This window comes from Chenopodium album, chromosome 7 (genome assembly GCF_948465745.1).
Source record: "Chenopodium album chromosome 7, dcCheAlbu1.1, whole genome shotgun sequence".
NCBI classification, from domain to species: domain Eukaryota; kingdom Viridiplantae; phylum Streptophyta; class Magnoliopsida; order Caryophyllales; family Amaranthaceae; genus Chenopodium; species Chenopodium album.
In genome coordinates, this window is record NC_137840.1 from 3,836,781 (window position 1) to 3,861,857 (window position 25,077).

Genomic DNA, 25,077 nt, shown 5'->3' on the forward strand with positions numbered 1-25,077 from the left:
TGTTCATAAACAAAACATCTAGATAGTGTATATATATAATGATCATATTTGATGATATACAAATTCACTTAGCTTTGATTTTATTAAGAATGAAGGAAACAATCCGGTTTCGGCTAGTGCCTACTATATATACAATGGTCATGCCACAAAAGAAATTTGTTCATTAACAAAAAACTAAATGTTCTTCCTCAAAAAAAATAGAAAAAAATAAAATAAAATAAAAAACCTAAATGTTCATAATAACTTATAGTTGTGATTGAGCATTACCATTTTAAATAATTGTCAATTATAAATCTTTCTTAAAATCATATTCGATATATATTTCATAAGCTTCTGCTTGAGATTTAAATTCTTTGCCCTAAATTTCAGACTTAATTAGTTGCTTCTTCTTAAACTATACCATCCTTTTTTTCTACTTCATAAACAATTATGGTAAGTGAACTTGAACAATTTTTAAAATGATCAATTACAAATATATAAAATATTTAAGCTTTCAAAAAATAAAAATATTTAATAACAAAACTGCACGTGATCAAATTTTAAAATATAATATTATCAAAAACAAAACTATATACACAAATGATCATTTATCACTTTAAAATTGAACATTAATCTATTATTATATCACTAACAGAAGTGCATATGATAAATAAATGATAAGTAAAGAAAAGAAATTAAAAAAAAAAGGGAAGAAAATAAAAAAGAAAACTAACAACGGAAGAAAAAAGAAAAAAAATCAGGTTGTTAAATTTAAGGGGGGTGTAGGTAGAACACCCTAGCACCCTAACTAGCTACAATACAATGTAGCTTCATGGGGGGGGGGGGTTGTAGGCAGAACACCCTACACTTGGGTGTATGGTAAAATTTTCACTCAAAATGTATAAGCCAACAACCCAAAATAAGCTCATACATTATTTTCATTTCATTCTCTCTCCTCTTTCCCTCTTCCTCACTTTCTCAGTCACGTGAAAATGGGAACAAACCGCCACAAATCCCCTCACTCCTTCTCCTTCAATTCGTTCCTCACTTCCCCGTAATTTCCCCCTCCACTGCACCCACCAACCACAGCACCACCAGCCAAACACTTGGCGCACAAACACTAGGGTGCGTGTACCCACACCCAATGTTCAACCAATATTGTAAAGGGGTATAAAGAGTAATATGAGTCTTTTTTGTTTTTAGTGAAGTATTTTTTATTGTACATTAAAATTACATTTTTTATGGATGAATAGAGTATAAATTATTGCTAGTTAATGGAAAAACCTGTTCCATAATGTATCAACAAATTTTTATGGATGAATAGAGTATAAATTATTGCTAGTTAATATGGAAAAACCTGTTCCATAATGTATCTACAAATTTTATCACATAAGCGCATTAGACAAGATAAAATTCAAATTAGATTGTAGAATAATTCATATCAAATCAGACTAGAAAAAAAGAACATTATTGCCTTAAAAAAAATATGAAAACTTGTGAACTTGTATGGTATTATATGTAAAGCTCTCGGCTATATAAGCCATGTTGCTGGTGCAATACTACAATTTACTCATCCCATTTTTAATTCTCCTTTTCACTGATTAAAAGACTTCCTATCGATAAACCTTTAACAAAAATAAGGAAAAAAAAAAAAAATCACCCGACTTCCTCCTCCTTTGGGCAATTGGGCGGGTGTTTTCTCTGGTTGGAGACTTCCTGCCGCCATTGCAATCAAACTGATTTTCTCTCTCCTCCGTTTTTCTCTTCTCCATCAATGGCGCTCAACAACGCTGACGAAGAGCTCCGCCTGATCGACGATGTCTTGCGCTCGCTGCCCCCGGCGGCAGTGAATTATCTCCTAACCCTCCGAGTACGAATTTTTCTTCTCTTTAATATGAATTCCTTGAATTGATTTAGCTGTATTATTTCAACAGTTCACTTTCACTAATCATTAATTAATTATATCAATTTTTTATGTTAAAAACTTAATTTTTGAGGAGAATATAGAAAAACAGTGATTGTTGAAGATACTTCATAGTGTAATTGATTTTATGTTCTGACATTATTTTATTTTGGAATTAGTCTATTTAATTATAATTTATAATTTGATGAAATTTGATTGGACACTAGTTTACATTATACATGAGTATTGCATTATTGAAGTGATTGGTGTACTGCAATCGATTTTTTGTTCTCACATTAGAAATATTCTATTTAATTATAATTTGATGAAATTTGTTTGGATATTAGTATACATTATACAAGAGTATTGCATTATTGAATTGATTGGTGTAGTGTTAGGCTAAATATGTGTCAGCAAATTGAGTTCCCGTGTACATTATTGACTAAACGCGAACTAGGTGACTCTGGGTTAGTGATAGATTGGCATCTTTTTTGATGTCACATTGGTATTTAGGGGGAGAAGATTTTATTTAAGCGCGCTTTTTCTTCCAATTTTAATGATTTTTGGACCTTCAAATTTCTATGTCCTACATATCTGAATATGTCATGTATTTGCCTATAATAAATTAGTGATATATGGCGGTATTTGCAGGTCTGTCCGCAGTGTATCCTTCGATTATTTGGGAAATATGGACCAATTTACACCCACTATTCCCGGATCTCTACTATATTGTCAGAAGTTGTTGCACATCAACCTAGCTCTGATGACCCTGTGTTGAAAGAGTCTGCCAATGAGGATGGTATTTGCAGTGTTTGTTTTGGGATTCTGCAGTACGTTTGTGTGGATGAGAAACAAGCATTGGTGAACAGGGGTTGTGCCAATGACTTTGCTGCATTAATCTACGAACTGGTGAAAAAGGAAGGTCATCAAGCAGATAGCTTTTCTCTTGAAGTCTCTATACCACCAATAATCGTGGAGAACGAAAATGCTGTCAGGTTATCGGTCTAACTGGCTCTAGTTGACATTTCATCATTATATGGTTTCTAAATGAAACTGGCTCTTCACTTTCATTTATGATCTTATGCATAAACCTTTCAGATTATGTGATTTAGTTGTTTTTATTGATGTGTAGGCTATCTATGAAACAGAAGTACAGTTCTGAGGAATGGTTTGAAGAAACACTCCAGTCTGAAGCCATTTCAGTCAAGGATTCTCTGAAGCTATCTATAATAGAGCCTCTTGAAACGTTGTTGGTAAGTAGGACTGCTCTGTTTGGAGAACTTGTGTAATTTGAAGCATTGTGTACTTAGTTATGTCTTTAAAATTTGTATCTTTGTAGCCAAAATTGTGATTTGATATTCATGCCAGTTTAATAAAAGAACATCAAAAGAAATATATATTTCTCTACCAAGGTTGCTATGTTTAAGCTGTGAGGTTGCACAGGGTGTCAAATCTGGGTCAAGCTCTTTCCGTGTTCGGCTGACTTATACATCTTCAGAATTGCCAATAAAGACTGATAATGGAAAAGAAAATAACCAAGGCAGCAAGAAGCGGAAAACAGGCAAGTTCCTTTTCTACTCATTTCATCTGTCTCTAAAAGTGGTTACCTTTTGAGCTGTCAAGGTGAGAATGAAGCTTGGAGGTTTTTTTTTTTTTTTTTTTTTTTTTTTTTTTTTTTTTTTTTTTAATTTGTGTGTATGTGTGCGCGCGTGCGTGTGTTGTTGTTGTTGTTTGCCTAGGCCTTTGAAGATTGAACACTGAAGATCACATTAAAATTTGCTGAATGGCATAATTTGCTGCATATAAACCAAATGTTTATCGTCATTGCTATTGTTTTCATGGAATACTCGGTGATCACTTGTGCCTTCACTATTGAAATAGTCTGTTTGTTGGAACAGGAAGGTCTGAACCTACTGAGAATGATTTCGATTTGAAGCAATGTGCAAAAAATTTGCTAGAAGCAAAACCCTTCAGACCATCAGAGAAGGTGAGTTTTTTTCTTTAGTATTCTTACTTGATGATATATGTGTATGTTGCTTGGTATTCAATAAAAAAGATGTTCAAAGTTCTTGTATTCAGTCTCTTCCAGAATGGACTTGTTTTATGTTACTTTTCCTGCTTGTTGTAGCATGTGTCTCACTTAAGGCATAACACATTAATTACTTGAGCTCAGCCTTTCGTTTTCTTTTGTCGTATGACCAATATCCAATCAATGTAGCAGATTCACAAGGAAAAGCATTATTACAAAATTGCTGCCAGCTTTTATTGGACTTACAACTGTAAACAATGCTTTTCTAGGACTTAAAATCTGAAGTTGACATCATGCATTACCTTTAAGTTTAACATTGTCTTACTGTCTGAGCTGTTATGCTTACAATATCTTTTGTATACCTGGGTTTCCAGTCTGTGGTGGTACCTTGAGATAGGTAAACTCATACCCAAATTTTATAGAAGGAAAAATTATGACTGTTCTAGAAGGTGCATGAGACTTTGAAATTTTGTGCGTGGGTGTACCTGTCTCTTGTTAGACCTAGTGTATGTGTATCATAGACAATTATTTCAATGGCCTAGTTTATGTTCAGAATTTAGGAAAATAACTTGTTTTTTTTTAACCTTAGATATCAGCTTGCAGCTTGGAGGTTCTTTGTTCCAGTTCACCTATCTATATTGGAGGTAGATACTTAAAGGTATAATACTAATATGTTTTCTTTGGTATCATTAAAAATATAGCATCTGATATTTTTTTTATTTTTTATTTTGGTTTCTTTGGTTTTATTTCTTCATATACATAATGCCTTGCTTAAGTTGGCTTCAAAAATACAGCCTAAACCAAAGCAAATGAAAACAGCATTTATTGGATTCTTCACCGGCTAGATAATCTGTGTAATCATTTAGATATTTTGAGATAAGTCAGTCTTATTACCATATGTCTCTACAATTAATATTAAGGCTACAAGATTACCCAATTAGGCATAGCAGATGACACTCATTAGCCTAATTTTGGTGTGAATATGATAATTTCGATGCTATTGTCTTGACGAATTACTTTTTATGCAATCCACCAAGGCTGTTTTTTCTTGCTTAGGGTTTTAGGTGCGTTTAATGGAATTTCTAGAATCATATTCTTAACACCTAAACGGATCACATGCATAAATTATATGATGGAATGAATTAGAAATACAATCTTTGATGCATTATTCCAATGCTACCTTCAAACTCTTGCTTGGAGATTAGAGCCTCAAACGTTGCTCCTCTATTGTTGATCCACTAAGCCCATGGTGTGTTTGCTTTGTTCGGTCACTTTATTGTGTGACCTCATAGGATCCGATTAATTAGCACTGGGCCTTATTAGTCTGCATATCATAATTAGTCTCTGGCAAGACATTATGACCTCCAAAAGGTCTAAACTTATTATCCTTTTAATGCTGTTTGTTATATTTGAAGATTGCACACTTTTTCTCAGACAAGTGGATGTCCTCAATGCAATTACTAAATATAACAAGGTTCATTGAGGAGATAATTAATACTGTATTTTAGGTGGTCAATGTCTTACTAGAGACCTGAACAATTATGATTTGTGAACTAGAAAGACTACTAATTTTTGAATCCTATAAGGTCACACAATAAGTGACGGATTGATGCAAACACACCAAGCCCTAGATAAATAATAAGATAATATATCTAGGGATAAGAGTGAGAGGTACAGTAAAATTTTTCCACAACAAATTGAACGTAATATTTCTGTCCTACTCCTACCCCCACCCCCCACCCCCCACCCAAAGCAAGGTAAATACGTATATCTTTGTTATTTGCGAACTACCATTCGTGGAGATTCAATCTGCGCTTATGGATTAACAATAGAGTAGCAATATTTGTCTCTAATTTCCAAGCAAGAGGTTGAAGGTAGCACTGAAAGCGCACATCAAATATTTATAATCGAATTTATGATTCGTATTTATGCATGCGATCTTTGGGTTTTAGAATATGATTTGAGAGAGAGCGAGCGAGAGAGAGAGATATTATATTGATGTGCAACGATTTTAATTCGATGTGTATATCAGTATATGTTTCAAATGTTACCTGTACATCAGTTGAAAATATATGTATAGTGAGTGATTTTTTTACACATTTATCCTTCTTCTCATTGGATCCTAACCTTATATATATGCCTTAGATCTTATTGTCAAGATTTAAAGCATCTCCACATTTTTTTTTCCTCCTTTACTCCTTTGGCCATTCTCTTAACCTCCTCTGGTGTTTTTTTTTCCTCCTTTTTTTTCTTCCCTACATCAACTTAAAGTTCTCATGACCACCATCAGCTCGACAGCAGTGATGAACTTGACGACAACACTTCCACTGCTGATAAATTGGTTGTGGATCCCTTAGCTCCTTTTCCTCCGACATCAATGAATCTCATTTTTCTTGGCATTAATTGTAATTGTCACGACAAATCTCTAGCTTTGATATTTTCCGATAAGCTCTTTAATTATTTTTGTTAAATAGTCTTTCACACATTAAATTAAACTAGTCATTTATTCATTGAGTCTAGGTATTGGATTACATACAGAGCAAGCTTTATATGTTTTCTGTTATTTATTGTTCAGTTTGGTTGAAATATCTTTTCACAATCTTGATGTACCTAAGTCGTGTATTTGATGTATTTTTAATGGTTATTTGATGTAGTTTCAATAATGCCTCAATGTATTTGCAGTAATTACTTTATACTCCCTCCGGTTTAGTTTGTTAGTCCCATATACTATTTTGGGCGTTTCAAAAAGATCTACCCATATTGAATGTATTCCACTTTTAACTTAGTTTCTATTTCCTATTTTATATATACTGTATTAAATTTTGATTAGTTAAATTAAATGATTGTGAATTGATGACATGACTCTAAGTAAAGAAATTATTTCCTTGAATCATGCAATTATAGTTGACGATTTTTTTAAAAAAAATCAAAAAAAATTTAAACTAGATAAAACTATTTATTAATTGTTTTTTACTTTGATGTTAGATTCCAAATTTTCTTTTTTTCTTATTTTATTTGATTGATTCCATATGAGACTATCATATTGAAATGGAGGGAGTAATACTTTTATGATGAATCTGTCATGTTTATGTGATTTATCCATAATACTTGATGTTTTTTTTTTTTTTGGTTAAAATACTTTATGTATCTAATTGCTTCTCACCTTTCTCACTAGATCCTATTTTAAGCAGAATATGTCATGCCTACTTTTTGCTTCAGCCCTCATGTGCACATAAAATTATGGTGTTCAATATATAATCGTGAAAGCTATGGCATCCAATCATTGGTTATAATATTATCATGTAATATTGGTTTTAAAGTCTATCTGTGAGCTCATAGTTATGTAGAAGAAGCAGCTTAGATACCTGGACTTCCTTAGATTGGCGTGGGATTCATGCTTTATACATTTTATTGCAGTACTCTAGAAATGTGAGTCAGTCACGATGGATTATTGATGATGAAAGAATGGGAGAAGCATCTGTTGAGGTACTACCTGGATGGCTATTTGGCTATATGAAATGTTAACTTTTTTTTCCCTGTGAAGAGTTGACAGCTGATCTCTGAAAGCCTTTCTGAAATTTCTAGGAGATTGTGGGAAATAGCATTCTTCCGTTGTGTAGGGGCGATAATTACAAGTTTCATGCTGCTGGCAGAGAAGACATAGATGTACTGAGCATGTGAGTTCTTGTGTTTGATGTAACTTTATGAATTATTATTTTTATTTACTCTTGCAAATTTCAGGTTCGAATGTTGGGCTCCGGACGTCCTTTCTTACTTGAAATTCAAAATCCCCGAATGTTGCCATCAGAATTGTCACTAAAAGAGATGGAAATGAAAATTAATAGTTTGAAAGGAAAATTGGTAAGAGAGGACCAAGCTTCTTGTAATGCTTTCATATCCTCTATATCATTTTTGGGTATAGACTTCTTTTGGTTCTGTTTGAGACCTTTGAGTATATCTCATTTGTTACTTAGGTGAAGGTAAAAAACCTTAAAGTTGTTGATGAACAAGTTTGGACCCTAATGCGTGAAGGTGAAGCAGAGAAGCAGGTTATCCTCAGTTAAACCAATTATATATATTTAAATTTAAGTTTTTTGTTACTCCTTCCGTCCCTTATACTCCCTCCATCTCTTTTTGTTGTTCCCACTTTGATGGATAATATCTTACAAAAAAGGTCAAAGTAGGAACATGTAGAGATGTAGGGAGTAAATTGCAATCTATTCCTCTTTGGGATGTCCCTATTTATTGCAACATATTAGTACATCTTTGGCAAGTTTTGTCTCTATTTTTTCCCTAAAGTTGGGAATCCCACCCACGTACCCGAGTTTTCTGTGCTTTATTTCTCACTTTCTATAATCTTTGTCATTTCCCTATTTTACTTTGACTCCGTAAAAATGTTTCGATACTATTTCTTTTATGCAGAAGCAATATACAGCCCTAGTGTGGATTTCTCGTCAACTTGAGGATAAAGACTTGGTAACTTTATCTTTACTTAAAGATTTGGTGAGTTTCTGTTGAATATTATATCACCTCACCTTTTTTTTTTTAATTATTTTGACATAGTTGGTTGTTATCGGCATGTCACATCATTTACAGTTGCTTCATAATTATGTATAAGTGAGCTACTAATTCATTGGAAAATCAATTACAATGTCTTTGGTTAGCAATAATGGAGGTGAGGGGAGGGAATGAGTGGGCTTGCATTCTCCTTCCCATCCAATAGTATAAGGATTTTCGTTTATTAAAAGGCTATGGAAAATGAATCTTTCAAATTCAATTCCTCTCACTTCCTCATCCCATATTCATACACTGGAAAATAGATCAACTATCCCTCATTTCCTCCACTTCCTTTTAAATCCATCATCCACACTATTATTCAGGAAAATTGTTTTGGAAAAGTAGCTGCTCCGAAAAGTACGCTTTTGGATAATGATTGGAGGTTTACCTGTCAAAGTTTTCTTCCACTTAGATAGAATGCTATGTATATGTTTCCACACATTTGAATGGCCATAACTCATCTATTATAAACTTTATGAGCAAGCGCCTTGTCACGAGATGACGAGACCAATGCAAATACCCCCATTTCTGTTGCTAGATCCTAGACTTCCCCATATGCACAACAAGCTAATAAATAAAGGAAACAACATGCAATGGCACTAACCTGTACCAAAAACACATGCATCAGTTAGGTATGAGATTGCCTCATATGGGACTTGCTGTGACGGGGCATCGGGGAAACTATCAACACGTGACAAGCTCCCCCATCTAAGCCACAACACCCTCGTTGTGGCGCTTTGAGGTTAGCTCCACGTTGCTTTCCAACGACAACACGTCACTTGGCCGCTCTCGTAAACACAAGTGACATGTATCCAACATGCTTGCCCAATGATTTAGCCAAATGCTAGCACATTTGGGTCCCCTTAGCACCACAACGTGACTCCTCTTCAAAACCCTACTTGTTGCCGCTTGTTCGTGTTTCTACACATCGTCCTTTCCCTGATTGCTCAACATGTCCCCCTTGAATTGGTTCCGTCCATGTATTATTATGAACATACCCCTCCCCATTAAGCTCGCTCACCTACCCCTATGGCTGACGCAACATCCACGCCGCCAAGCACTCCCAACTCTGACAGCCTTTTATATCCATGCCAGGTCGTGGCGACTCCCTTGCACCACAGTTGAGAATGGTGGACCTCCTTGATGGTCTCCTTGATGGTGAATGGAACCTCCCTATTTGAACGATGTTGAGAAGGCTCTGAAACCCCAAATATCATAGGACGCGCACTGATTTCCCATGCAGCGCTTAAAATCCTGCCTTCCCCATGTGTGCAACAAGCTAATAAATAGAGGATATAACACGCAATGACCCTAACCTGCACCACAAATACAATCATTAGTAAGGCACGGGCACGCAAGCATAGGAGGTTGCCTCATATGGGACTTGTTGCGTATGCATATAACTGATTTATGATACAGAGAGTGTATTTTCATCCTGCTTTTTGTACTGAATTATATATAAGTGGCTTACTTTTTTATGGGTATCATGGATGAAAATGCCTATTATATGTCGGTCATTATTTTGGGAGTTATTGCTATATTCATTCTTAATTTGCCTGAACATTGTGACTGGTCTTTGGTGGTAACTGTACTACTTATTATAATTTCTCCGTTTTCTTATTGAATAGAAATTATCACAGAGAACCCCAGTGAGGGTACTTCATCGTCGAAGTCCTCTAGAACGTGAAAAGATAATTCATTCGTAAAACTCCTGACTCAACTTGGTTTCTTGGTGTTTTTTCTCATCCTGAATATCTTCTCCTCTTTTCATACTAAACTTTTTAATGACAGGATAAATATTGAGAAGATGTCCGGAAGTACCCAGTATTTCCTCCTCCATCTCTGCACACAGGTACTTCCCATAGCTATTCATTGACTTATTTGAACAATCAATTTTTTGATTCTTTGATCTGGGAGTCATAAAGGGTAAATCCTTTCCTTTTAATTTTTTTTTTTAATCATTTTTTAAGAGTGGTGGATCACTTTTGCACACTTCAAACTAGGGTATGGTGCAAGAGTAAACAAATATGTCTGAAAATTGCTGTCCAAGTAAAAGGTTATCAGCCTTCTGAACTATTTTTTGGAAAAAAGTAATGCAAAGTCTTAATTGTAGGCTGGAACATACATCAAGGAATTTGTCCATGGAGACCTTGGGCGCACTTATCCAAGGTATGCTGATAATTGTCTTCCCATTTTTTTTAACTTACTTTATGTATAGTTTTCTCGTCTTCGTTTAGATGAATATGTCAACTGTCGGATTCCTTTTCAGTCCAGTTTAAAAATAATTGTTTGCTTGGTAGAGCCGAGATTAGGGGAAATCCTAATACCTAATACCTTGCTAGATACTCTCTCCATATTTTTGTTCGTCCTCTTATCATTTTTTGTAACCCACTTATGCCAATTTTGGTTTCTTTACTTCTTAATCTGCTTCATCCACCTTTCTCCTCTCTATAACTTTATTCACCTTTCTCTTACACCTTCAATCATTTTAGTTCTCCTCTTACTTTATCCACCTTTTTTCCCTGCACCAAATTTTCTAACTTGGTCTAGGAATCTACAACACACACACTACATGAGGACAAGGAAGAGGGGGTGGGGGGTCAGTGATTGGGAAAAAAGGTGATGGAAGATATGAACTGGGGAAGAGACACAGAAATGATCCTGGATTAGACTAAAGTGGCATGTTAGCATTGGGCCAGTAAAGAAGAAAAGACGTATAATAACAACCTTGTCGGAGAAACAAGTTTCTACGTGTGTGTTATTAAGTTATTATCAATTGGGAAAAAAGAAAACTGTGATTTTGGGCCATCATATAATTTCTTGAAGGCTGATCAAAGCCATCTAAGAATATGATCGATTATACACAATGAAGTAAATTGTTCTTTACATTTTTTTTTATATTGTGATACAATGGAGTATTATTTACTCCCAAACTGGATAACCTGACAGACCGACAGTCATTTTCTTTCACTTGAGTTAGACCTTTGTTTCAATGCCTCAGATTTGTGTTACAATGTGTTTTACTCTTCTGCTGTAGCCTTGGTTCGATTCTGGGTTGTAGAGCAGAGATTCTCCAGCTTGATGTAACAGATGTGAAGATGGACTGTTTCCTGACTAAATGAAGATATGGTTTTCAATATTTGGAACAAACTCATCATCTTAAGTACTTCCACAACCAATGGTGACCAGTAAGGCAGTCAGACCGATTAATAATTTTTAGTTGGCAGAGAAATTTTGGGGGTTAGGGTGACTCAGGGTGCAGTTTTTTTTGTTTTTTTTATTTTTTAAAAAAAAAACTTTTTTTTTCAATCTGTTATTGACGATATAGAGTGGAGAATAGATTCTGCAATTGATAATACAGTATCTGATTCAAAGGGTCTCTGTTCGTATGAAATGCATGTGTTCAAGATAGCCCTTCTTGATCACATACTCATAATTGATAATCTTGTATCAGAATCATATGCGTAATTGCATGTTATATTATCAATCAATTTTGCGTCTTATTCTTTTCCTTTAAATTTATTGATGGTGCAATCTTGGAAGCAAAAGAGGTACAGTGCACTACTTTGAATTAAGGGAAATTATCATTGGTACACCCCAAGTTTGGACTTTTATCAATGATACACCTGCTTAACTTTTAATTATCAGTGGTACACCTATATTTTCAACAAATTATCTACAGTAAGCTTTCCGTTAATTAAACATTAATATTATAGGTTAATGACGTACAATTTTGACCAATTTTAACTCCCTCCTTTTTTTTTTACCCACCTTAATTTCCCTCCTATATTTAAAGTAACCCACCCATCCACCTCTGTCACTATATAAATGGAGAAGAAAAAGAAGATCAAAGCTACATAAAATCAGAGCAAATGAGGAGGCTCCGTTTATATAATGACAAAGGTGGGTAGGTTACCTTACATAAGAAGAGGGAAATTAAGGAGGGGAAAAAAGAAGGGAGTTAAAATTGGTCAAAATTGCAGTTATAGTTAACGAAATTCTTATTATAGCTAATTAGTTGAATCTACAGGTGTACCACTGATAGTTAAAACTTAAGTAGGTGTATCATTGATAAAAGCCCAAACCTGGGGTGTACTAATGATAATTTCCGTTGAATTAATTGCACTTCCTCACTCCCATCCTTTATTAGAAAAAAGATAGAAAAAAAGGGTAAAAAGTCAGACATTTTATTTACCACAAGATTTTGATTTACCTCGCTCTGTTCTAAATCTAGTTCTTCAGTAAATATCAATAAGTTCAATTTAGTAAGTTAAATTTAACATATCTTTAATCTTGCAATACAACAACAATGTTTTAGTCTCAAAATGATTTGGGGTTAGCTAACATAAATCGTAATAAGGAATCACACAACATAAATAAACGGACATAACAAAACCATCATTTAAAAGTGTTTGAAAAAAGGCGAGTAAAGTAAACGAAAGAGTATTTAAGAAAAATTAGAAAATTTTAAAAGAAAATCAAGAACAAAATTCAAAAAAGTTTTTAAAGAGTGGTTAAAATGTTTAAGTTGAAAGTATAAGGTTTGAGAAAGGTTTAACAAAGGAAAACAATACAAATCATAAAACATTGGTGGGCTAAAAATTGTGAGTCGAAAGAGCATTTAAGAAAAATTAGAGAGTTTTAAAAGAAAATCAAGAATAAAATTCAAGAAAATTTTAAGGAAATTTTGCAAAAAAACTTTTTTTATAAGCATTTTTTTGTAAGAAACCACCTTATAATTTTTTTTTTTTTGCAAAGACACACCTTAATCAATTTTTTTTTTTAGCAAAACCATACCTTTATGCCGGAAAATAGAGTTAAACCCTATTTTCTGGCGTTGACTACGCCATTCGCACCCACGAAACTAACAGTGGATGGGAGAAGGGTGGCTAGGGCTATAGAGGAGGGTTTAGGGTGGTAAACGTCGTTAAAGGGGTGTATTTAGGGTGGTCAACGCCGTAAAGGGGGTGTGTTTATGGTGGTCAACGCCATAAAAGGGTGGTTTTATGGGTGGGGCTTGGGAGGTGGTTTCGTGGGTGGGGCTGGGGAGAGAGGTGGTTTCGTGGGTAGATTGGGGTAGCCAACGCCGGAAAATGAGGTATTTTCCGGCATAAAGGTATTGATTTACAAAAAAAAAAAATTAATTAAGGCATGTCATTGCAAAAAAAAAATTATAAGGTGGTTTCTTGTAAAAAAATTGCTTATAAAAGGTGGATTTTTGCAAAATTTCCAAGTTTTGAAAGAGTGGTAAAAACATTTTAGTTGAAAACATAAGGTTTGATAAAGATTTAACAAAGAAAAACAATACAAATCATAAAACATTGATAGGCTAAAAATTGTGAGTATCGCATTGTGGCATTCACTGCCAGTCTCAAGCTCGAATAAAGGAGAGTTGTAGTAGGGCTATGGCGGCTAGCATATAACATAGTCACATGGACTCACATCTTATGGACATGAATCTTTAGTTTGGCAACGTTTTATTTTATTTTATTTTTAAAAAAAAAAATTTCTTTTATGACTTCCAAGATAAAGTGTTTATTAATCAAAGCTATTCAACATCAATCACTACCTTAAATAGCAACTACATTAAACAGCGCTAATCATTGAATAAAATGATCTACTACCCAAGACCCCAAGAACGACTATAGAAAGTGAGATAAATGCTTCATTGCAAAAGAATAGAGGTCTTCCTCCTATCCATGATAGAGGAATCAAAAAGTAAAAGATTCGACCCGGAATTACTCCATTTTCATGTAGCAATTCTTTAATCAATCCACGATGCATTTACCATCTTAGCCATAAAGCCATAACGATCTGCTGCCTCATCAATCTACAAAAGGTAACAAATCATAGGTTAGCCAATAAAGTCACACCCAATATATTTGACATGAAAACATACTATATGATACCAACCATTTTTTGTGTTGGGCGTCCTGCTCCATGACCAGCCTTGCACTCAATTCTACCAATAATTGGGTTCTTTTGAGGGCTATCTTCCAAGCTTGTGCAAAGAACATGCTGCATTGTCTGCAAGTACATACAATGAAATCTTTCAAGGAAAGGAAAGGCGTTGTGCATTTACTTGGCCATAAGAAAAATCACGCAGACATTGCAGAGTGGTAATGTGAATAAGTTAATGCACTAATGTTCACATTCATGTAATAATAGTTGCAAGTAATAGTTCATGAGAACTTACAGCCAGCAACTTCAGCGAGTGCAAAGGCACCACACGATCATCATGATCAGCTGTCAATAACATGGTAGAGGGGTACTGTGCAGTTTTATCAGATGATTGCTCCCATGGTCTCCTAACATTGTGTAGAGGTGAATACCTGTAAGAAAAAATGCGCTCTGCTCAGTGTAGGAAACTAAAAATAGATGAATGGGATCTGAGTTGTAATATGACATCTATAGGCTGAACCACCAAAAGTCCAAATGTCATCACACTCATCTGCTTCTATTAACAATCATTTTCTCCTTCTGGTCATTAACAGACTGCATGGACTAACAAATGGCAGATCTATCAAAATGAAATCAAAGTACTATGCCAAAAAAGACGTTGAGTCTCACCTAAAGAATTAATATACTTCATATTAAGTACTCTGCCAATAAAATCAATGCCTAATACAATATTACACTCAGAATCACCTTGCATGCTTGCCATGTCGGACAGACCTTGCCACATATTTTTCAGTGAATAAATCACATGAAAAGCCTTAAAGTTCATGTAAAATTTTATTCAAATAATAATTTTGTATTGTGTATATTTGAAAATTTTCAAAACCAGAGCACTATATCTATACGCTTGACAGTTGACACTCACTCTTGAAGACATGATACTACTTACTTTATAAGCCAGTGGAATTCCTCTTCTTTATCAGAGCAACCATAATCTGATGTCCAAGCATGACCTGGAAATAGCTCAAGTATCAGCAAAGTGTATCAATCGTAACAAAGAACCACTTTTATAACGGAATACAGCAAAATTCACTCACCAATGGTAAATTTGTGAAATCGGAGCATGTCCATGACACCAACATGAGCCAGAGCACAGCCAAAGATGTCAGGTCTCTACATTCACAATTATTACAGTAGAATACAGTGGGTTAACAACAGCATGGGAGAAGTTGAAAAAGTATTATTAAGAAAATACCCAAACAAAAAAAAAAAGTGTGTGTTGTTTGGGGAAAGAGGGGGGGGGGGGGGGGGGGGGGGTGGTGTGCTAGCAGATACCTGATTAATACAAGCACCGACAAGAAGCCCACCATTACTTCCACCTTCTATACACAACTTTTTTGGCTGGGTATAACCATTAGAAACAAGAAACTCAGCAGCAGAAATGAAATCATCAAAGCAGTTCTGCTTCTTTGCAAGGGATCCTGCCTTGTGCCATTCTTCTCCATATTCACCACCACCCCGGATATTAGCAATGCAAAAAATAGCACCAAGATTTTTTAAGAGAACAATGCGACTGACACCAAAGGATGGCGTGATGCTAATGTTAAATCCACCATAACCATATAATAAGCATGGGTGTGAACCATCCAAAACAATTCCCTTTCTTGAAACTATGAACATTGGTATCTTGGTGCCATCTTTACTGGTAACAAAAACCTGAAAGCAGATGAGAAAGAAGCTGATAAGAGTAAAATAGAAACATGTGCGCCTAGACAAATGACTCACGTCCAAAAAGAGGGAGGGTGGAAGACTGGAAGGAACAAGAAGCTTGCGTTGAGAGAGGATACAGGTTGACAGAAAACAAGACAAACCATTAAACAGACAGAAACAATGACATAATTAGCATTCAATTCTGAAAAGTCATTTGCTTTTCATGTATTTGAACACGTAAGATTTAAAGTATACTTCAAAAATATTAAACAAACTACATACAGAGATTAGACAATCTGTACATCTAATAATAAAGTTCAATTTGAAAATAATCTGCGAACAGAACAAGGACAAATCGGTACAAAAGATCAATAATACTTTGTGATTTACACATAGTTGACACATTTTGAATTTAGCACTATTCACCTAATCCCTTTTGATTGTATCTTGTCATTTATACATAATGGAAAATATAGTCATGTGGAGTCTTGTAAGATTCGTCTCAATATTTAGTTTCAAAATATCAACTTCTGATAAATTTTGCAATTCAATCTTTATAGATTAATGATTAAATTTGTGCATTAGCAAACGTGACTAAGGAAATGTGGCAACTTATAAGATATGGAGGAAGTTTTACAAAGTAAAACAAACAGCAATAGATTTAGCAATTGCATTACACATATTAGAGACCTAATGACTAGAGTCATTTTGAAAGTGTTAAGATATAATATGTTTCAAGCTATAATTCCAGAAACTCTTCAATCATATATCACAACGGATTTAGACAGATATATAAATCGAGAATTTAGCATCAAGGTATACATACTCTATTGTCAGTAAACTGTAAAACATACGAAATATGTACATAAACTCCAATATTGGAAGATTCACATCAAAACTAAGTCTAAATGTCAAAGTCATGACTCATGAGCCAAAGAAGCACAGCAAAAGAAGATACAGATAATAGCAAACATTCACATCACTAATAATGCAAAGACGATAGGAGTAAAAGCATGTACCTGATCAACCTGAAACTCATCACGATCAAATTTAGGGACAACAATTTCTTTAAAGATCTTCAATTCTGGTACATCAGATTTTAAGTCACACTGGTAAATTATGCCTGGAGACAAGAAGCTTGTAAACCTAAAAAACACCACACTGTCTTTTCTCCTTGCAGAGATATCATCAACTGACCCAATATCAAGGGGTAAGTGATGCAACAGAGAGCCTGTTTCAAGGTCTCTAATCTCAAGAACATGTTTCACGTCATTCAAGTAACAGACAAGAAGATGATTTCCATTGACAGCATAGGCTGATTCAAGCACATCCTTCTCAGACTGTGGAATAACATCAGTCCATATTCCTGGGGCTTTCAAATCAACACGAACTAACTTATATCTTGGAGCATCCTTATTAGTTCGAAAAATAAATGCCGTATCATCATTAGCAACAGCGTCATAAGCCGCATCAAATGTATCAATGAGCTTTGTAAAAGGAAGCAACTCTTTTCCCCCACGGAAACCTTCAATCCCATTAGGGAGTGTTGTCAAATCTAAGTAGTACACTTTATTCACCACTTCACAGCTCTCTGAAGTATATAAAAGAAGATACTGAAACATACAGACAAAAAAGGTCATGGTCAAAAGCTTTCCCCAAAAAAAAAAAAAAAAAAAAAAAAAAAAAAAAAAAGCAATATTGGTATACAAATGAGAAAATACCTATCGTTTCAAGTTTTTAGCAAACTGCAGCACTAAAAATAATTATAAAAATAGAGACAAGTTGTCACAGAACAGCAATTACCTTTCCATCATCTGTTACCTCGGCCCCAAATGAGTGTTTTGGGTTTTCAGGGTCTCTCCAACACAAAACATCCTCAGACTGATCAGTGCCAAGAACATGATAATACAGCTCTTGATTAAGGTTAGAATTTGTTTCAGTTCCAGCATCTGATGTTTTTCCTTCACTGCACCAGAAATCCAAGTTTCAGATATTTCCTAGGCTCCTAGCTACATGAGCATAAAAGAAACAAACAAATTATAATATACAGCTTCAAACTTTGGGAATACAACAGTAGCATAGTCCAACCTCTCCTAATGAAGAGCATGCCAAAATACTACTAGAAGATCCTCCGTAACAATTGGATCATTCCGACATAACCTATGCTACAAGAATATAGTAGAGGGAAATTTTCTAGGGACCTAATCCTAATCCATGAGTGTAGTAAAATGTTCAAATTGACCTTGTATTCTTGCGACTGCCTGGGCTATCCTTAAGGTCACAAATTTTTGCTACAATGACCTGAATGATTACGCCGTTAAACAGTGTGTTTCATATATAAGAAACTTTAATCAATCTTATCTAACGCACTAACCGCGAATTGGAATAGGACCATAGGCAGGGATTGCCTTAGGAGAAGGTTGTTCGTACTCCCTTGACTCCATATCCTGTTTTGATTCTCTCTCGTTCCAACTAGGAAAGCAGCCACACTCCACTCGCTTAGTCTTGCAATGTCGCCTTTCACTATTCTATTTTCTAAACCCTCGTACCACCATCACCATCCTTGCAACTAGCAATAACCAATCCCTCCCACCTAAGACGAGCCCGTTCCCCTCTTTTTTTAGTATCAAACTCCAAATACCAAGAAATTAGCATTTATCATTTCTCCTTTACCCTATCTCTATCTCATCATCTTCTCTGAAAAATACTAGTATTATTTTCCCTTTAATTTCCAATAGTTCTTTTTCTTTTTTTTTTTTTTTTTTTTTTTTGAACTTTCCAGTTCCTTTTGTGTTATTTTTAAAGTTAATGTAGAATAGAATTCCAATATACCTTAACCAAACAAAGGAATCTGAACTTCATTAACATAATGTTTTTATCGTATGCTACATGGCTGTGCCTATGATAGCGTGACAGTCATTATTTTGAAGTTATACAAAAATATTTACCAAAGTGGGCATTGAGCTGAATGGAGAGGTGTGAAGGGATTAGGTTGAGGAGAGAGGAAGTGGCGGTTTTAAGGGGTTACAAGCTAGGATAAGGGGCGCAAAAGGTTTCAAAATAAATGAAACATAGATATGCACCCTTGGGCAGCAGCCAATTGTGACAGGGTTAACAATGATAATTGCAGGTGGTAAGGAAGCAGGATGTCACAGGTAGTCTCCCATAATACATGATTACATGGGGCATCAAATGGGTCATTGGTCAGGAGGGCAGTATCATGACCTAGGGGATGCTCATGAGCTGCTGGGAGCAGCACTCCCCCTTAAAAGCTTTATTTTGGTTTAGCTTTCTATTTCCAATGAACCCCCATTTGACGATAACATAATAATGGGACATTTAGCGGACCAAAAGAGCTCCAATGGGACTCGAAATTCGAGGTCCATCGTACATTGGGTTAAGGAATACATGGGTTATGTTGGATTCTGAGACAAGGTCCTAAAAACAAGTTTGTGGACCACATGGAAGTTAGTGCTTTGGAAGCCCTAAGGTGTTCTAGTGTATGTCTAGAACGATCTTATACATGCTAGGATGGAAGTATGTACTATGTTACATTGACATGGATATGGGTATTCGATATTGGTACATATCTGAGTGTCCAATACGCCATTTTCAAAAATTTAGGACACGGGGGCACCGTCTCAACTTTGGACTCGGGTACGGCTATGGCTATAAAAAAAATTATTAATAATAATAATTAAAAAAAAACAGATAGCCATGGCAAGTTCCCATAAAAATGTTAACAAGTTTTATTTAAAAATAGACTATCAAAATGTATGATGTAGTACTACTACTCCTAATCTAAAGATGTATGGCCAAATTTAATGAAAAAAAAATATATAAAATACTCTTATCTACTATATGAGTACTTTAAAAAGCATAAATTAAAATCTTTTTCAAAAGAGAAAATGGAGTGTGTGTCCAAAATAATTCTCCAGCCATTCAAAACTGTATTTATTTCTCTATACTCTATATTGCTGAATAGTTGAAGTGTGGGTCCAAAATAAGACTCCAGCCATTCATTTTTTATTTCTCTCTCTCTCCTCTATATTGTTGAATATGTTTGAGTGTTTGACCCCATGACTTTCCAACCTCTTCTCCGCCATTTTTGAAGCTCCAAGAGCTTGAAGCAGTGAAATCGCAAAAGTATAGTCTGAATTTCTGAAATTTAACGGCTGTACCCAATAGCCAAGTGGCATATCCGGAACGGATTCAATACTACCAACCCAGGTATGACGGTAAAATTGCCATGTCCGAGTAACATAGAGATATGTAAAGACCTCCTTGTATAGATGAATCCTTTAGAGGTGGGAACAATCTCGAAAAATTTCAGTAGACAACAATAGCATAGTCCAACCTATCCTAATGAAGAACATGCCAAAATATTACCAGATGATCCTCTGAATGATTGGATCATTCCCACATAACCTATGTTACCAAGGTAGTTTTGTCAAACATAGGTGGTCTCCAACTGTTACGCACATATATTAAAGATCGGAGACCTAATCCTTAATTCCTTATCCATGAGTGCAGCAAAATGTTCAAATTGACCTTGTGTTTTATAACTGCCTGGGCTATCCTGAAGGATACAAATTTTTACTAAAATGACCTGAATGCTTACACCGTTAGATAGGGTGTGCTTCATATAAAAGAAACTTTAGTCCATCTTATCTAACATACTGCCCACGAATTGGAATAGAATCAGAGACAGGGATTCCCTTAGAAGAAGGTCGTTTGAACTCTCTTGACTCCATATCCTGTTTTGATTCTCTCGTTCCCACTAGGAGAGCAACCACGCTCAACTCTCTTACTCTCACAATCTAGCCTTTCAATATCTTATTTCCTAGACCCTTGTACCACCATCACCATCCTTCTGCAACTAGCAATCACCAATCCCTCCCACCTAATAAGACAAACTCTTTCCCGTCACTTTTCAGTCTCTAACTCCATATACCCAGAACTTACCATACATCATTTCTCCTTTACCCTATCTCAATTACATCATCTCCCCTTAATCATACTAGTATTGTATTTCCTTTTAGTTTCCAAAATCTCCTTTCCTTTTTCTCTTTCTAGTTCTTTTAGTGTTGTTTTTAAATTTTACTGTAGAATAGAATTCCAATATATCCTAACCAAACAAAGGAATTTAACTACATTAACGTAATGCTTTTACTGTTATGCTGCATGGCTGTGTCGCACACATGACAGTCAACTTGAAGTTCGTATGCAAAAAAATTTACCAAAGTGGGCAGTGAGCTGAATGGAGATGCGTGAAGAGGTTACGTTGAGGAGAGAGGAAGTGGTAGTTCAAGGGGGTTACAAGCTAGGAGAAGGGGTGCAAAGAAAGGGTTCAAAGGAAAGTGAGATAAGGCAGCAGCCAACTGTGACAGGGTTAATAATGATAATTGCAGGTGGAAGGGAAGCAAGATGTCACAGGACATCTCCCATAATGCATGGGGCATCAAATAAGTAGTTGGTCACAAGGGCAGTATCATGGCCTAGGGGGGGTCCTATGAGCTGCAATCCCCCTTAAAAGCTTTATTTTGGTTTAGCTTTCTATTCCCAATGAACCTCCATTTAATGGTAACATAATAATAAGCCATTTAGTGAGCCAAATGAGCTTCAAATGGCCTCAAAATTGGAGGTCCATCGCATTTTTGGTAAACGATGATAGTGATGCTGAATTTTCAAGACAAGGTCCTGAAGTACAAGTTTGTGGACAACATGGCAGTTAGTGCTTTTGAAGCCCTGAGGTGTTCTTGTGTATGTCTAAAACAATCGTGTACATGCTAGAATGGAAGTGTGTAAATCCTCCTTGTATATATGGTTCTATTTGAGGTGGGAACAATCTCGAAAGCTAGTGTGTATTTGTGTAAAACCCTCCATTAGAAGAGGTTAGGAATATTCTAGAAATAGGATGTTTCTCTGTGGGTTATTCACAATGTAGGATTTTGAAACTCTTTATGAACTTAGGATTTAAGAAAATATAGTTATTTGCAATTATGTAAGGTCACTAGGTGAATATATAAAAAAACATATTCTACAACAAAACAAGGTTAATTTTAGTGTTTCACAAAATCATTGGGCCACCTTAAGAAATTTCCCAGCAAGGAAATTCCCATATATTTAGGTCCAAAATGAAATGCCAAATGTTCAAATAATCTTAGCAATGCTTAAGTTTTTGAGATGAAATAAAGCATTATTGTAACATAGCCCATTGCTTAAAATAGGTAGGGGCATTTTGAGAAATTTAATTGTAAAGGAAATTCAACAACTTTATTTGAACATCCCAATTTAATGAAATTAGTATAGTCAAATTTATAGGTAAATGTGGAAAACTAAGACCCTTAAAATTCTCTTACAATAGGGTCAACGAAATTCTTTCGATTAAATTAGTTTGTGATGACTGTGACTTAATCTCAGCCAAGATTAGCATGATTTAACAAACAAACCAAAAAAAAAAATAGTTTCAAACTGATAACCATCAGACATTATACTATAGACACAAAAACTGGAATTTTGTATGGGTCAGACGTACTCAATACCAAACTTTCAAATGAAATGACAACTTACTTGGGCGGTGGATAGCGACTATAGAAGAATCCTTTATTGTCATGTGTCCAGGTAATACCACTAAACTTAACCTGTAGTACATAAAAAAAAATAAAAAAAGTTAAGTAAGCATAACAATTGCTTGTAAAGAAAGACATTCTTATCAACAAATCAGAAAAATATGATATATACTGACCCAGGATAGAGTGTCAGGTTCAACCCTTTTATCTTCAATTCTCATTACTTTGATTGTTACCCAATCACTTCCACTTGCACTCAAACCATATGCAAAATATTTGGCATCCTCACTCACAGAATAAGTGTTCAAAGCCACTGTTCCATCATCACTGAGCTGATTAGGATCAAGCAGCACCTCTGGCTTTCCATCTAGACTATCCTGGTAGAAACGATAAAACAATTATGTAACGTCAGCTAGCTAGATAGAAGAGAGACTCAATTCAGAACCACTGCACTAACAAGCAAGCAATAATTCCATCTAAACTATCAATTACATCTGTGTTAAATCATTTCCAAAATGCAGAGACCAAATCAGCTTAGGGCATAATAAAAATCAACAGTTGTGTTATGTTGCTACCTAAAGTAGCTTAAAATCCTTAAATAAGTGTTGTAAGGAAGTTCTTTGTACACAACACGTAGTTTACAAGCAATAAGTTCTAGTACTGGTCAACTATGCAAGGAATTGTTCAACACTTCAGCCGACTAGAATAGCATATCATAGCATACTTTCCTTAATTAACAATGCACGATATTGGTCAATTAACTAGAATAGCATATCATTCACAAAACTTGGTACAAAATCAGCAAATATTATTCTATTTACACTGAGCTGACGAGCTGAGAATTCATAACAAATATGTCCTTGTGTTGCTATCAAAAGACCTTGGCTCTCAGAGATTTTTTCAAGCAATAAAAAACACAGGTTTCTCCCTCTCCTCTTCCCGAATATATAGCATGTTTAAATTCTTTCCAATATTAATCTAGAATCACTTGTACTTCTTCCTTAGAGTGAATTCATCTCTAACTATGTTATCCTTACTGATTTTATCTTATTACTACGCCCCATACACTCACGTCTCACCTCATCATTTGAATTTAGCTTGAACTATTTCATCCAATTTATAAGAATTCTACACGCCACCCACAGTGTCCACCATCATCTTTGCAATGACAATCTCACTATATACTTGTTGTTCCAAATCCTTCTGCTATAAAATCTAAACAGAAATCGTTTCCCTAGAATCTCCAGAAGACAACCAAATTAACTAATCTGAATCTGAATTTGATTAAAAGCAACACAATTGAAGTAGAAATACCAACACTCAATCATCAATTCAGTAAAAATAAACACCACATCTTACACTATATAACATAATTATATATCATCACATGCAAACCTCGAGGAAAAAGATATTGAACTCAAACACTACAAACCTGAACATAAAGCACACTTTGCGGTTGAAGGCCAGAGTTATGGAAGTAGAAAAACTTATCACAACGCTTAAATGGCGGATAAAACCGCGGATAATCGAAAAGCTCGGTCATCTTTTCCTTAAGCTTATCTCTGGTTTCACATTCTCCAAGCACAGAATCAGTTAGCTTCACTTGATTCTCAACAAACTCTTTCGTTTCTTCAGAATCCGGATCTTCAAGCCTAAATCATCCAAAACAAATCAAAATTCAAACAATAAATTATCGAAATATTACTTAAATTAAAAATGTCATCAACAATAATCATCCAATACAAAAACCTAAATTCACTAAAAACTCAACCAAATTCAAACAGAAATCAAGGAAAATATAGAATCGCAGAAGAAAATCGAAATGCTAACCATCGATAAGGATCGGCGATTTTGACGCCGAAGTAATCGTCGACGACGGAATCATCACGGCGAGAGAGTGGATAATGCAAGGGTTTCTGGAAAGCGGACGCCATTGAAGAGAAGGTTGAGGAGGATGAAGAGGTGAGAGGAGAGAGAAAATGAGGAGGATGGAGTTTTCGAGGTTGAGTAGAGAAATGGTTAGAGTTGAATTTGTGATTGGATACTGAAACTGAAGAAGAAGAAGAAGAAGATGGATGAAGTGGAAAGGTGAACGAGGAGGAGGAGCGAGGGAAGAGGAGGAATTTTCCGCACAATTGAAAATTGGAATATCCGATTATGGGCTTCTTAGCCAACATTTTTACGTTCGAAAGGAAAGTGATTCGTTAGGTACTCTACTAGTACTACGGACCAGTTTAACGACCCATTTTTGTGTGGCTGTGTTCTGTCATCTTGTCGATGGATTAGAGGAACAACAAGTCTTATGTGCAGCTGATCATACTATATTGCCGCTTGTAAAATTACATACTATCTCATAAACTATTGATCGAGTAGTCTCTATAACACTGATGATGTAATTTTTATAACTCTAACAAAGTAACCTCCATGAT

The 25,077-nt window shown here is 35.2% G+C and overlaps 2 protein-coding genes across 3 annotated transcripts; one reads left to right on the plus strand and one right to left on the minus strand.

The window, feature by feature from the left end:
- Window positions 1-1,569: 1,569 nt before the first annotated feature.
- Window positions 1,570-11,971, plus strand: LOC145638828 (uncharacterized). Of its 2 annotated transcripts, none has more exons than XM_081689871.1 (15): window positions 1,570-1,849; window positions 2,534-2,877; window positions 3,015-3,135; window positions 3,326-3,447; window positions 3,785-3,869; window positions 4,501-4,569; window positions 7,329-7,397; window positions 7,500-7,577; window positions 7,653-7,772; window positions 7,886-7,960; window positions 8,334-8,414; window positions 10,097-10,170; window positions 10,260-10,320; window positions 10,582-10,637; window positions 11,506-11,971. In XM_081689871.1, exons 1-15 carry the CDS (start codon window positions 1,754-1,756, stop codon window positions 11,588-11,590), a joined length of 1,536 nt encoding a protein of 511 aa, XP_081545997.1. In that variant the 5' UTR covers window positions 1,570-1,753; the 3' UTR covers window positions 11,591-11,971. The 2 variants fall into 2 exon arrangements, with proteins under 2 accessions (XP_081545997.1, XP_081545996.1); XM_081689870.1 differs by having other exon boundaries at window positions 1,571-1,849; window positions 7,497-7,577.
- A 1,957-nt stretch (window positions 11,972-13,928) lies between these two features.
- LOC145638830 (uncharacterized) lies at window positions 13,929-24,846 on the minus strand. The gene is made up of 12 exons (XM_081689872.1): window positions 24,479-24,846; window positions 24,081-24,300; window positions 22,825-23,025; window positions 22,650-22,720; window positions 17,880-18,042; window positions 17,096-17,689; window positions 15,702-16,082; window positions 15,464-15,539; window positions 15,316-15,379; window positions 14,665-14,800; window positions 14,382-14,495; window positions 13,929-14,298 (listed from the first exon to the last, which is right to left on the minus strand). Exons 1-12 carry the CDS (start codon window positions 24,823-24,825, stop codon window positions 14,233-14,235), a joined length of 2,433 nt encoding a protein of 810 aa, XP_081545998.1. The 5' UTR covers window positions 24,826-24,846; the 3' UTR covers window positions 13,929-14,232.
- Window positions 24,847-25,077: the final 231 nt, after the last annotated feature.

Coding starts and splice junctions, on each gene's coding strand:
- LOC145638830 (XM_081689872.1), bottom strand. CDS start 24,825: ATGTTGGCTAAGAAGCCCATAATCGGATATTCCAATTTTCAATTGTGC. Junction 17,690..17,879: donor AGGTAACAGATGATGGAAAG/GTAATTGCTGTT, acceptor TGTATGTTTCAG/TATCTTCTTTTATATACTTC. Junction 15,540..15,701: donor TCGGTGCTTGTATTAATCAG/GTATCTGCTAGC, acceptor TTGTGAATGTAG/AGACCTGACATCTTTGGCTG.
- LOC145638828 (XM_081689870.1), top strand. CDS start 1,754: ATGGCGCTCAACAACGCTGACGAAGAGCTCCGCCTGATCGACGATGTC. Junction 7,398..7,496: donor TGGGAGAAGCATCTGTTGAG/GTACTACCTGGA, acceptor TGAAATTTCTAG/GAGATTGTGGGAAATAGCAT. Junction 10,638..11,505: donor CTTGGGCGCACTTATCCAAG/GTATGCTGATAA, acceptor CTTCTGCTGTAG/CCTTGGTTCGATTCTGGGTT.